The following is a 14,642-nucleotide window of genomic DNA, read 5'->3' as shown; positions in this document are numbered from 1 at the left end:
CAAAAGATCTGCAACTTCTACATTTGCACACTTGGAAGACTCCCTTTTGGGACCCAGCTGCCATGCTGTGAGAAACCCAAGCCATACAGACAAAGGCTGAGCTGTCAGCCAACTGCCAGGCACGTGAACGAGCTCCTTTGGGCATTCAACCCAGTCGAGTTTCCAGATGATCGCAACCCCAGTCAACACCACATGGAGAGAATAACTGCCCTGCTGAGCCCAGTCAACTCACAGAATCATGAGAGAGAATAATGGTTGTTGTTTAAAGCCACTTAATTTTGGAGTGATTTGTAATCATGCAACAGGTAACTGAAACAACAATGGATTAAGCAACAAAGACATTTAATGATCTTCTCTAATGGGAAGTCTGGATGTAGGAAGTTTCAGGTTTGGTGCAGCAGATCAACAATATTATCAATGATCCATGTGTCTAAGGTTTCCATTCCATAAACCTTAGCACATTGGCTTTTCATCTTCCTCATAGTTGCAAGATGGCTACTGCAGCTCCAGGTATCACATCCATGCTTAAGCAAAAAGAAGGGGAAAGAGGTAGTACCAGTGAGCTCTTCTCTTGCCTCTGTACCTCTCACCAGGAAGGCAAATATCTTCCCAGAACCCCCTAAGATGACTTGCCATTGAGTTTCATTGGCCAGCTATGACCACCCATAGTTCTAAGGAAAGTGAGTGTATGTTTATCTAATCTCTACAGTGTGAAGCAACCATGGGAAAGGGAATTGACAATGGCCTTTTGGCAACAACCAAAAATCTCTGCCACAAGATGGATGCAGATATTGCTGCCAATTGACTCGTACTAGTTACGATCCCATCTGAACTATCTTTTCCATGAAATGCTTGCTCCCAGCCATTTCAGTCTGCTGCCACTAAACATTGTCTCTCCTTGTCCTGAGTTTATGCATCAAGAAACCAGATTATTATTTATTCCCCCAGGCTGGTCTTCTTACCAGGAGAGAAAGTACTGGTTGTGTAGACTTTCTGAACCAATCCCTACTGTAGTAATTTCTCTTTGCACATGAACAAGTTGTCATCTGGTTTACACATCAGTCTCAAAGTGTGGCTAATGTGAGTCTAATCCCTAGGGATGATACCGCGCTGTGTGCTGAGAAAGCCGGGTTTCCATATTTGTAATGATCTGGGTGCAATCACCCAACCTTCATGCTGTCACATAAATCTCTTAGGGAGACAGCTTCTGGTTCTTTCTTCTGGTGGAGACACAATCAGTGACTGAGAGAAGACATCAGGAATCACTACAGAGATGAGAATGAATGGGGCTGAGTGGCCATTTGTCATGCTCCCTGACCTGAATACCCAGAGACCCTAGTGACTTCAGGCTGATGGAGATGTTTGATCTCACAACCCAGGTTTTATGATTCTATCCTGATTTAAAACTGTCTTGCTAACCTTAAAAGGTCAGTGTAATGGTTAATAAGAGCATCAGCGCAGGCTTGTCTGGCAGCTCGACCACATGTTGACTGTGTGATTTTGGGAAAATGTTTTCCCCTCTCTGGGCCTCAGTTTCCTCATCTGTAAAATGGAGACAATATTCAGACCTCTACCTTGCAAGGCTGCCATGAGAACTGATAGTGTGATATATGCAAACGGCTTGGCACAGTATCTGGCTGGAGCTGGCGCTCACTGAGCGAGAGCCGTTTTTATTTTTATAGACCTTGTCTCCCAACTGGAGGTCAGAAAACCTAGTCACCCATAGCCATGCTGCTTCATCCTTACAGGTCCGATTCATATATTCAGTAATTATGCAGTGAGTGTCAGTGGTGCACAAAACACCACACTCCCACTGAGGGGGATAAAAAAAAGAAATGTAAGACATGCTCCCTGGGCTCAGAGAAGTTATAACCTGGTCGGACAGGCAGTATATAAAAACATGAAATGGTTAAGCAACCGTACCTGACACATCAAGATGATGGAGGAACCCTGAGTGCAATGGCAGCTGCTTTCACATCGCCCGTCCTGTCCTGGTGAAGTGGGAATAGCAGTGGACTTGGAGTCAGACAGCCTTCCCTGGACACTCCCCATCCCAGGCTGGGTTAGAGGCCCCCCGTTGCCCTTGGGATATCCCCTTTGACGGTGCTTACCATGCTGAAATGTAACCGTTCACTGTCCAGTCTTCCCTGTTAAGTTGGGAGCAGTGGGAGGCACTCATTCATTCATTCATTCATTGGGCACATTTTTATTAGGTATCTGCTCTATGCCAAGCAGTGTTCTAGGCAAGGAGAACAAGACAGCCATTGCTTATATTCTTGAAGACAAGAGTCGAGTTGTGTGGAAAGATAATAAGTAAATACATAGTTATATACAGTGTTGGGCGGTGGTAAGTGCTGGGAAGAGATTTCAAGCAGGATCAGGGAGGCTGTAGACATGGGGATGCTCCACCCATGTGTCCTGACAAAGAAGGACTTGCTGGTTGGCTGTGGGAGGGTGGTCAGCAGACAGCCCGCACCTGTCAGCTCCTTCAGGGTCAACCTGAGCCGCAAAGACACCTTGCCAAGCTCACACCTTTTCCAGGGCAACCTGCATCCAGTGACTGCGAGAAGAGGGGGGTACATTTCAGGCTGACTCGGGACATTTTGGGGGACAGTACTTGCCTGCAGAGCTCTTTGCTCGTGTGGACAAGGCTTTGTCAACCAAAACAGTTGATCTTCCCCCCTTTTCTCAAACCTGCTTTCCTCTCTACACGCTGTGTTTGCTTCTGGACAACCCAACATGCGACAAGGTGATGGAGCCTCAGGGCACGGGAGGGGCTTGCCAGTTTGGATAAGGTGGTCAGGGTAGTCCTCCCTGAGAAGGTGACATTTGAGCAGAGACCACGAGGGGAGGGGGTCAGTTATGCAAAGATCTGGAGGAACAGCATTCCAGGCAGAAGGAACAGCACAAACAGAAAAACCCCAAAGTTAGCAGAAGGAAAGAAATCATAAAGATCAGATGAGAAATAAATGAAAAAGAAATGAAGGAAACGATAACAAAGATCAATAAAACTAAAAGCTGGTTCTTTGAGAAGATAAACAAAATTGATAAACCATTAGCCAGACTCATCAAGAAAAAAAGGGAGAAAACTCAAATCAATAGAATTAGAAATGAAAAAGGAGAAGTAACAACTGACACTGCAGAAATACAAAGGATCATGAGAGATTACTACAAGCAACTCTATGCCAATAAAATGGACAACCTGGAAGAAATGGACAAATTCTTAGAAATGCACAACCTTCCGAGACTGAACCAGGAAGAAATAGAAAATATGAACAGAACAATCACAAGCACTGAAATTGAAACTGTGATTAAAAATCTTCCAACAAACAAAAGCCCAGGACCAGATGGCTTCACAGGCGAATTCTGTCAAATATTTAGAGAAGAGCTAACACCTATCCTTCTCAAACTCTTCCAAAATATAGCAGAGGGAGGAACACTCCCAAACTCATTCTCCGAGACCACCATCACCCTGATACCAAAACCAAACAAAGATGTCGCAAAGAAAGAAAACTACAGGCCAATATCACTGATAAACATAGGTGCAAAAATCCTCAACAAAATACTAACAAACAGAATCCAGCAGCACATTAAAAGGATCATACACCATGTTCAAGTGGGGTTTGTCCCAGGAATGCAAGGATTCTTCAATATATGCAAATCAATCAATGTGATACACCATATTAACAAATTGAAGGAGAAAAACCATATGATCATCTCAATCGATGCAGAGAAAGCTTTTGACACAATTCAACACCCATTTATGATAAGAACCCTGCAGAAAGCAGGCATAGAGGGAACTTTCCTCAACGTAATAAAGGCCATATATGACAAACCCACAGCCAACATCGTCCTCAATGGTGAAAAACTGAAACCATTTCCACTAAGATCAGGAACAAGACAAGGTTGCCCACTCTCACCACTATTATTCAACATAGTTTTGGAAGTTTCAGCCACAGCAATCAGAGAAGAAAAAGAAATAAAAGGAATCCAAATCAGAAAAGAAGAAGTAAAGCTGTCACTGTTTGCAGATGACATGATACTATACATAGAGAATCCTAAAGATGCTACCAGAAAACTACTAGAGCTAATCAATGAATTTGGTAAAGTAGCAGGATACAAAATTAATGCACACAAATCTCTTGCATTCCTATACACTAATGATGAAAAATCTGAAAGTGAAATTCAGAAAACACTCCCATTTACCATTGCAACAAAAGGAATAAAATATCTAGGAATAAACCTACCTAAGGAGACAAAAGACCTGTATGCAGAAAATTATAAGACACTGATGAAAGAAATTAAAGATGATACAAATAGATGGAGAGGTATACCATGTTCTTGGATTGGAAGAATAAACATTATGAAAATGACTCTACTACCCAAAGCAATCTACAGATTCAATGCAATCCCTATCAACCTACCACTAGCAATTTTCACAGAACTAGAACAAAAAATTTCACAATTTGTATGGGAACACAAAAGACCCCGAATAGCCAAAGCAATCTTGAGAAAGAAAAACGGAGCTGGAGGAATCAGGCTCCCTGACTTCAGACTATACTACAAAGCTACAGTCATCAAGACAGTATAGTACTGGAACAAAAACAGAAATATAGATCAATGGAACAGGATAGAAAGCCCAGAGATAAACCCACGCACATATGGTCACCTTATCTTTGATAAAGGAGGCAAGAATATACAGTGGAGAAAAGACAGCCTCTTCAATAAGTGGTGCTGGGAAAACTGGACAGCTACATGTAAAAGAATGAAATTAGAACACTCCCTAACACCATACACAAAAATAAACTCAAAATGGATTCGAGACCTAAATGTAAGGCCAGACACTATCAAACTCTTAGAGGAAAACATAGGCAGAACACTCTATGACATAAATCACAGCAAGATCCTTTTTGACCCACCTCCTAGAGAAATGGAAATAAAAACAAAAATAAACAAACGGGACCTAATGAAACTTAAAAGCTTTTGCACAGCAAAGGAAACCATAAACAAGAAGAAAAGACAGCCCTCAGAATGGGAGAAAATATTTGCCAATGAAGCAACTGACAAAGGATTAATCTCCAAAGTTTACAAGCAGCTCATACAGCTCAATATCAAAAAAACAAACAACCCAATCCAAAAATGGGCAGAAGACCTAAATAGACATTTCTCCAAAGAAGATATGCAGATGGCCAACAAACACATGAAAGAATGCTCAATGTCATTAATCATTAGAGAAATGCAAATCAAAACTACAATGAGATATCATCTCACACCAGTCAGAATGGCCATCATCAAAAAATCTAGAAACAATAAATGCTGGAGAGGGTGTGGAGAAAAGGAAACCCTCTTGCTCTGTTGGTGGGAATGTAAATTGATACAGCCACTATGGAGAACAGTATGGAGGTTCCTTAAAAAACTAAAAATAGAACTACCATACAACCCAGCAATCCCACTACTGGGCATATACCTTGAGAAAACCATAATTCAAAAAGAGTCATGTACCACAATGTTCATTGCAGCTCTATTTACAGTAGCCAGGACATGGAAGCAACCTAAGTGTCCATCAACAGATGAATGGATAAAGAAGATGTGGCACATATATACAATGGAATATTATTAAGCCATAAAAAGAAACGAAATTGAGTTATTTGTAGTAAGGTGGATGGACCTAGAGTCTGTCATACAGAGTGAAGTAAGTCAGAAAGAGAAAAACAAATACCATAAAATACCATATGCTAACACATATATATGGAATCTTAAAAAAAAAAAAAAAAAAAAAGGTCATGAAGAACCTAGGGGCAAGGCGGGAATAAAGACACAGACCTACTAGAGAATGGACTTGAGGATACGGGGAGGCGGAAGGGTAAGCTGTGACAAAGAGAGAGAGTGGCATGGACATATATACACTACCAAACGTAAAATAGATAGCTAGTGGGAAGCAGCCGCATAGCACAGGGAGATCAGCTCGGTGCTTTGTGACCCCCTAGAAGGGTGGGATAGGGAGGGTGGGAGGGAGGGAGGGAGATGCAAGAGGGAAGAGATATCGGGACATATGTATATGTATAACTGATTCACTTTGTTATAAAGCAGAAACTAACACACCATTGTAAAGCAATTATACTCCAATAAAGATGTTTAAAAAAAAAAAAAGAAGGAACAGCACATACAAAAGCCCTAAGGTAGGGGTGCACTTGGCACATTTGAGCATCAGCAGCAAGGCAGGCAGGGGGAGCAGAAGCCCAGGGCCGGAGGGTGACGGTTGGAAGGGGCAGCGGGAAGTCACATGCGCATCTCTACCATGTATCCCTAGGGCCGGCACACTGTAGACACTGAATAAATGTCTGAGTGTAACTGAGTTGTCATTCCAGCTCCTCCCCTCTCTCTCCACGTGACCTTGACCAACCTTTCAGTGCCTCGGTTTCCCCCCACGTAATCAGTGGCGAAGGTGGGACTCCGGAGCTCTGGCTTAGAGCTCTTGCTACCGGACCATTTTCTCGTCTTGCAATTCCTCTTCCTCTCCCCTCTCCCTCCAGGGATCTGGAGCACACCTGGTCCCGCTCCCGGCCTGCCAGCAGATGGTTCCCACCAGGAAGGGGGCTGCTCTTGGCCGCTCACCCTCAAATCCCAGGGCTCCTGAGCTGAGAAGCAGCCATGCTGGGGCGGCAGATGGGGGGATGTGGCAGAACCGGGAGGGAGAGTAGATTTCTCTCCTCTGATAATAAATAAGCCTGAGTAAGGCATCCCCGCACCCGTGGGGCAGGGTGCTCCTTTGGGGGTCTTTTTGCTTTGATAAAAACTGCAATATCTGAAAGTTGTCTTGGGCGCCCAAGAACTCCCATGTTATGACTTGCACGTGTCTGGGATAAATTGCTTTTGCTGCCTTCATATATAATTCAGGTCCTTATGGATGCTGGTGGGAGGCATACCACTCTCCTGTAATGATTTATTCATCTGGGGGAAGCAAGAGTGCACTTATTGGGTTGTGCCCCGCCTGTCTGACAGCTTGAAGGGTTGCCGCTGCGGGCACATGTTTCACTTGCCTCCAGAGGGAGGAGCCCCTTTCAGCTGATGTGCTGTCCTGGAAAGCAGGTCTGGCTGGGTGAGGGCCACCTGTCGTCGTGAGACTTTCTCTGCGGCAGTCACTGGCTGAGCTGGAGGCTTTGCAGGTGTCATTGCAGGCTGCCTCATCGCCACCTTGGGGATGTAGGGTATCCCCTTTTTACAGCTGAGGAAATGAGGTTCAGAGAAGCTACATGACTTGCCCAAGGTCACCTGGCCAAGCACTGAAGGGATTTTCCTATCACATGGGTCAGGCTTCATTTTGCCCGTTTACACCTGAGTCAGGTGCTTACTTAATGCTTACTCACTTCCTCTTCAGCACCTGCCTGTGAGGTGCAGGTGATTTACTTCCCCATCTTACAGACAGGGGTGAGGCTCGGAGAGGTGAAGGGACTGACCAGCTTACCCCTCTAGAGATTGGATGCCTGGGATTTTAATGTAGGTCCAACATTTGTTCATTCCTGTATTCATTTATTCATTGATTGACTGCTCCATGCCTCAGTTTCCTCATTTGTCATTGTCCTCATTTAGCTGGGGATAATATCAGTACCTACCTTGTAAGCTTGTTGTGAGGATGACATGAGGGGTTAGAAAAAGGAGTTCACACACATAAAGTGCATACAACAGTGTCTGGCACACGGGAAAGTGTGTGATAAATTTTAGCTGCAATAATAATTATGTTCTCGGGCTTCCCTGGTGGCGCAGTGGTTAAGGATCCTCCTGCCAATGCAGGGGACATGGGTTCGAGCCCTGGTCCGGGAAGATCCCACATGCCGCGGAGCAGCTAAGCCTGTGCGCCACAACTACTAAGCCTGAGCTCTAGAGCCCGCGAGCCACAACTACTGAGCCTGCGTGCCACAACTACTGAAGCCCACACGCCTAGAGCCAGTGCTCCGCAACAGGAGAAGCCACTGCAGTGAAAAGCCTGTGCACCTCAAGGAAGAGTAGCCCCGCTCCCCGCAACTAGAGAAAGCCCGTGCACAGCAACGAAGACCCAACACAGCCAAAAATAAATAAATAAAATAAATAAATTAAAAAAAAATTATTTTCTCATTCAGTTATTCATCCTTTGATTCCACAAATATTTTTCAGTAGCCTGCTCTGTGCCAGGGACTCTCCTAGGTTCATTGCACACATGAGCTCATTTTCATCCTTATCATTACCTCATCTCACAGATGGGGAAACAACTCAGAGAGATGAAACAAATTGATGGTGGTCCCCCAGCTAGGAGGTGAGTTCCATTTTCCAAAGTAGGTCAACATTCATTCATTCGTTTGATATATTTTCATTAAGAGTGTATTATGTGTGGGCTAGGTGCTTCATATATTTCTGTTGACTGAAAGTGGGAATGAGTACAAGGGTGGAGAAGATTGGTTCCTGTCCTCAAGACACTTGTGATCTTTTGTGCGGGATACAGACAAGCAGACAGGAAATGACCGTATTTCATCAATTCTAAGGCACACATTTTCCCACACATTAACCTCTCCGAGATCGGGATGCGTCACCGTTGACCAGCAGCAGTCAGGATGAGGTTAGTCTTGACCGGAGATGACAGTGGAGCTCTCTTTTAAGAATTCTTGTATTGCTAATACAAGAATGGCACAGAGGACAATAGTTTACAGGAAAACATGGACGCAGGCAACTATGATTTTAAAAATGATTTAGAAGACGCAGACTTTGTATTGAAAACATTTTTGGAATATCTTAGCTGATGTATTTTGCTTCTTTTTTTTAAAGTATGTGCCAGAGTGATATGTGATAAAAAAAATTGTTGTCTAAATAAGTCTAAAAGCACTTTTAAAATAAGTAGAAAAAAAAAATAAGTAGAAATAAAATGATAAGAAAGCATTGTGATTCTTAGGCATATACCCAAGAGAAATGAAAACATATGTCCACATAAAAACATGTACACAAACATTTACAACATCATAATTCACAATAGACAGAAGGTGGAAATAGCCAAATGTCCATCAGCTGATGAATAGATAAACAAAATGTGGTCTATCCCTACAATGAAATATTATTCTACCATAAAAAGGAATAAAGTACCAATACATGCTACAATGTGGATGAACCTTGAAAATATTATGCTAAGTGAAAGAAGCCAGTCACATCCGTTCACGTGTTACATGATTCCATTCATTTAAAAATTCAGAATAGAGAAACGTCTGGAGGCAGAAAGTGGATTAGTGGTTTCCTGTGATTGGGTTAAAGGTGTGGGATAGAGGGACAGGGAGGTGATAGCTAATGAGTACAGGGTTTCTTTGGGGGGTGATGAAAATGTTCTAAAAATCGACATGGTGATGATTATGCATATCTGTGAATGTATTAAAACCCATTGAGTTGTACGGGTTCAATGGGTGAATTGTATGGTATATGAATTATATCTTAACAAAGCTGTTGGAAAAAAGGAAAGCATTGGGTCAGTGTGTTTCTTAGGGTTAATAAAATAATGAGGGTGGCTTCGTTTTGATGAAATTGGGTGTAATGTGATGTGGTCCATGTTACATTATCGGGGGTGAAAATGGGGTTGCGGAGGTGCCGAGAAGCCATCCTGGCCCACCTGGGGAAGCAAGGAAGGCCTCCTGGAGATGGTGGCAGTGGTGGCAAAGATGTCAAAGCTGAAGCTCTGAGGATAAGTAGGACTGAGAGTGGTGTAAGCGTGACCCAGGCAGAGCAAACAACATGTGCCAAGGCTGGGAGCTGAGAATCTGTTTTTTAGTTTAAGGACATGGCCTCTTCCCAGGCAAATGCCTTCCCCCACCCCCTGGAGCACGGAGGGTCATAAAGCGGAGTAAGTTGTGTTCTCCGCCTTCTGGGAGCCTGTGATCTGGTAGTTGGCTTCAGCGAATGGTGCATCTGTGTGTTCAAGGAGAGGAAAGAGAGAGGGAGGATGAGAGTCACTCTTGACTGAGGTTTTATCAAGCAGGGGGGCGGGGTTGTGAAAGCAGACAGTTCCCACCCTGCTGGTGGGAGAGTCAACGACACAACCTTCCTGGAGGGCAGTTAATTGGACAGGGGGCTTAGCTTTCCACCTAGCCGTCCCACAACCAGGCATTTATCCTAAGAAAATAGTCATGCTGACCCCTGGTTATCTATTCACAAGGACTTATTCAACACAGTTGTATAACAAATGGGAAAACATGGACTCAATCTGGATGTATTGATGAGGGGCCTGTTGATTCAAGACACCACAGCACCTTCATCGTACGGGACCCTGAGGCTGTCACATGTGCTGATCAAGATGTCAGACGCACTTACACTTAAGACAGTACTGTGTCCTGTCCTTGGGCAGACCTCTGGAGAGCCTCAGTTTCCTCGTGTGTAAAATGGGGATGACAATTATACAACTGACCTCATAGGGTTGAGGTGAGTATTAAAGGCAAAAAGACACGAGAAGGGCTTAGAACTGTGTGTAACAAATGAATTCCAGCTTTATTGCTTATCACTTTATTATGGAGCTAATAAAACAGATGTACTTGAAGTCTCTCAAATGGCACTGGAAGATAGTCAAGATCAGTTATTAAGTGAAAAAAGGCAGTTGGGAAGGGACCCCATTTGTGTGTGTGTGTGTGTGTGTGTGTGTGTGTGTATTATTATTATTGTATATATAATGTATTTTTTCTTCTTGCTTTAAAAAATTTCCTGAAGGTTTAAAAGTGATATTAAAGACACTTATCTTACTGCAAGGATGCAAAGCACCTCTCAGCCCATCTTCCACTGGCCCACGGGGTCCTTTCTGGAGGCTTCCCCGAGCAGCAGGGCCCCAACCTGCAGTCGTTCTGATGCGACGGGGAGCACAGTGCAGGTAGCTCAGGCTGAAAACAGGCAGAAGGAGTCTGGCTGCCCCGGTTCCTCCAGTTATGATGTGGCCCTTTGGTTGACAGAGACGGAAAGTTGTTTAAAACTGGCCAGGGCTGTTTGCAGAGGCTCCCGTGGATGGGATCAGGCCTTTTCCCTCTGGAGCCCAAGCCCTCCCGGTTCAGCTGGCAGGGTGGGAAGCCAGAGCTCGCTGTTCTGGACCTCTTGCTGGAGATTTCCAACACTCCTGGGGAATCCTGTCTCTTGCGGCTGTGGGTGCTGCATAGTCATCCCTCATTTGGGTGACAGCCTCAGCTACAGGAGAGAGGGCTGCTCGTAAGTCATGGGACAGAGCCCCAGGAGGCTAGTTTCACTTCCAGAATCCTAAGGGAGGGACCAGACCTGTCGAGTTCATTCTCTGCTGCCACCCTGACCCACTCTATCATCATTTTTTCTTTTTAATGTTTCTCTTGTTTTAGATCTTAAGTGCACAGCTCAATGAATTTTACATACCAACATAGTCATATAACCACCGTGTAGATCAAGATAGAGAGCATTACTCAGAGGCCAGCTGCTCTCTCATGCTCCCTCCCAGTCGAGATCATCCCAAGGGTAACCACTCCCCAGCCCCCATGACCACAGATTAATTCTGCCTGTTTTGACTTCCTATAAATGGAATTAAACAGCATGTACTGTTTGGTTTTTTTTTTCCATGTACTGTTTTTTGTCTGGCTTCTCAACATTGTGTTTGGGAGATTGTGCCGTGTTCTTGTGGGTAGTGGGAGTTTCCCCCTTTTCGCTGCTGTGTAGTATTCCACTGGGTGAATGTCTTACGGTTTGTTTAAACATTCTGCTGCTGATGGGCATGTGGCTTGTTTCCAGCTTGTGGCTATTATGTATAATGCTGCTGTGGACATTCCTGCACATGGCTTTTGGTGGACACAAGCCTTTGTTTCTACCATCATTTCTTGTACCAACAACTGTAATAGTCTCTTTATATCTGTATTAATGTCCCAGCTTCTATACTTCCCCCCTTTAATCTATTCTCTACATAGCTGTCAGGGTGACCTTAAATAAGATGTGTGGCTCAATTGCCTAAGCCTCCAAAGGCTTGCTCTTGAACTTAGAATAACCCCCAACTCTTTACTCAGACCCAGAAAACCGTACCTGACTTGCCCCCTACCTGCCATTCCTGGTTCTTCTTGAGCCACTCCCCTTCTCATGGTGCTTCAGCCACCCTGACCTTCTCTCTGTCCCTTGAATATGCCAGGCCTGTTCCCCACATGGACCTTGGCACTCACTCTTCCCTCCTTCTGGAATTCTCTTCCTGAAACCTTCGCCTAAGATTGATCCCTTCTGATCACTCATGTCTCATCTTCAGAGAGGTCTTCCCCAACCATCAGAATGAGCCCCCATAGCCATTTGTTCTTTGTAGCATTTGCCACCCTCTAATACCCTTGTCTTCCCCTCTCCTTGAGAGCAGGGAACTTATCCAACTCATTGACATCCTCATTCCTCAGTGACTAACCTGGTGCCTGGCACACAGTCGGTGCTTGTAAATGTTTCTTCGATGAGTGAATGAAGATAGTAGCTATAGATACCCACATTTAAAGGGAGGCAGTGTAGCTTCGTGTGAACAACCTTGGAGCTTGGTTATCTGACTTCCTGAGTTTGAGGGAAGGCTCCATCTCTTATTAGCTATATAATCATCCCACCTCCCCAGGCCTCAATTTCCCCATCTGTACACTGGGCATAATAGGTTGTTGCAGGGACCTAGGACCTACTGTTGCTGTTTACAGAGCAGCTGTTTTGCGGGGCAGCTGTGCTATCCCTATTTTATAGACACAGAGCAAAAAATATTTGCTGAGTGTGGAAAACGAGGTCCAGAGACTGTTCAGGTCACACTGGTGCCAAGTGGCAGTGCTGGGCCTTGAACCCAAGTCTGGCTCCACCCTGGAGCCACGCAGACTCCTCTGGGGAGCACCTACAGTGGGAACGAATTGAGATCCTTGCGCTGATCAGGTTGGGCGACACCCAGAGTGTTTATATAGTAACAGAATTTCACTACCGTGTCAGTAGCTCTTGAAGGTTTTTAGAACAGTTCCACTTGGTTAATTCACTTGGCTGTCACAGGAGACCTGGGAAATAGGCAGGACCAGGAGGGATTCCTTCATGTTACAGGTGGGTGACTTGAGGATCTGGCATTTGCCCCGAGTCACTCTTCGGCCCCCAGGGCTGCTGCTGTCACTGCTGCCAGTAGCCCCCAGCACTCTGGAGACGCAGTAGTTTAAGCATCTCCGCATCTGTTACCTGGTGGCCCCCCCGACTTTGGGCTTTTGCATCCACTTTGACTGTTCTTTAAATCTGCTTACTTAAAAACCAAAACTGAAAAAAAAATATCTTGACCCATCCTAAGCAATCATATCAAGTGAATTCATAGTTTGCTATTCATTCTAAAAATATTTATTGAGCACCTACATTATACCAGGCACTATTTTGGGCACTGGGAGTACATCAGTGCACCAAAAGAGAGTAGTGGCGAGAGATACACAATGAATGAATTAATAAATTTATACAGTGTCAGGTGGTGATACGTGATATGAGGTGAAATAAAGCAGATGAAGGTAAAAGAAATCAACAATGTATTACAATAACTGTATATATAGATATATTTTTCCCCCGATGCATATAAAATCAACACGTAACTGTTAGAATGAAAATGTTGGTTCATGGGACTTCCCTGGTGGTCCAGTGGTTAAGGCTCTGCGCTTCCACTGCAGGTAGCACAGGTTCGATCCCTGGTCGGGGTGCTAAGATCCCACATGCCGCACAGTGTAGCCAAAAAAAAAAAAAAACGTCGGTTCAGGTACCATCTGGACCTGCTTTATACCAGAAGGTCCGTACAAAATACATATTGCCATTTAGAAAACCTTCAAACACCCCCAAGAGCAAGGCACATCAGCTGAGACAGGCTCAATTTTTACTGAGGATTAAACTGAGGCTCTAAGAGGTGCACTGACCTGCCAGGCTCACACAGCCAGAAGGTGCTGGAACAGGGCCTTCTGGCTCCACCTCTTGCCTCTATAATTTTGGCTACAAATTCTTCCCTGAGAAGGAGCTTGAACCTGCAGCTCATCTAATTTCTCTGAAAGGCTAGACTGCTCCTCCTGAGCCAGTGCTCAGCCCCACCAGGTGCGGGCGGGTGGCGTCTCAGCATCCTTGGAAAGCAGGAAGCATTGTAATTGATCGCCTTGCTGCCTTTGCCCCCCTGTCCAGGCTGAGTCACTGCCAGAGATGAACTGGCTGATATTTCGGCTGGGGTGATAGCATCTCTCCAGCCGCCCCTCCTAATAAGCTTCCAGTCATAAACCTTATCTTCTTCTGCAGGTATGTGTATCTGCCTCCCAGCCCCTTCACACAGTGTGTTCCCAGGGGCCAGAATCCCACCTACCCACTCAAGGTTAAAAGCAAAACAGCACACCCCCAACTCTTCAGAATGGGTATTTGTAACATGCTGTGTCTTTAAAGAGTGAGTGCCTTGTTCAGGGATGTGGTCTTATTTGACATCAAAATGCATTCTCCTGATGTGAGTTATCTAGGGATGACCTCTGTGCTCAGTTTTCAATTGGGACATATGAAGCTCAGAGAGGTCAAGTGACTTGCCTAAGGTTGCAGGGCATAGGTGGATAATGGCCTTAAATTAAGGTAGGCAGGATAACCAGGGATCAAGGGTCCTAAGAGAGACTCAGGTATGACTTTTGGCTACTTCACTAACTGTACTG

The 14,642-nt window shown here is 44.7% G+C and overlaps 1 protein-coding gene across 6 annotated transcripts in view; it reads left to right on the top strand.

Annotated features, from left to right (window-relative positions):
* Positions 1–14,642, top strand: part of SUDS3 (SDS3 homolog, SIN3A corepressor complex component) — a 307,067-nt gene that overhangs the window by 159,239 nt on the left and 133,186 nt on the right. The window contains exon 15 of one of the 6 annotated variants that reach the window (XM_036823068.1): positions 8,235–8,274. The exons of the other annotated variants lie outside the window; for them this stretch is intronic. Coding sequence (XP_036678963.1) covers positions 8,235–8,259 — 25 coding nt within the window. The 3' untranslated portion in view covers positions 8,260–8,274. Of the gene's footprint in view, positions 1–8,234; positions 8,275–14,642 lie in introns of those variants that run through there. 6 annotated transcript variants of the gene reach the window in all.

Source organism: Balaenoptera musculus, chromosome 14 (genome assembly GCF_009873245.2).
Source record: "Balaenoptera musculus isolate JJ_BM4_2016_0621 chromosome 14, mBalMus1.pri.v3, whole genome shotgun sequence".
NCBI classification, from domain to species: Eukaryota; Metazoa; Chordata; class Mammalia; order Artiodactyla; family Balaenopteridae; genus Balaenoptera; species Balaenoptera musculus.
This window is presented reverse-complemented; position numbering and strand designations above follow the sequence as displayed.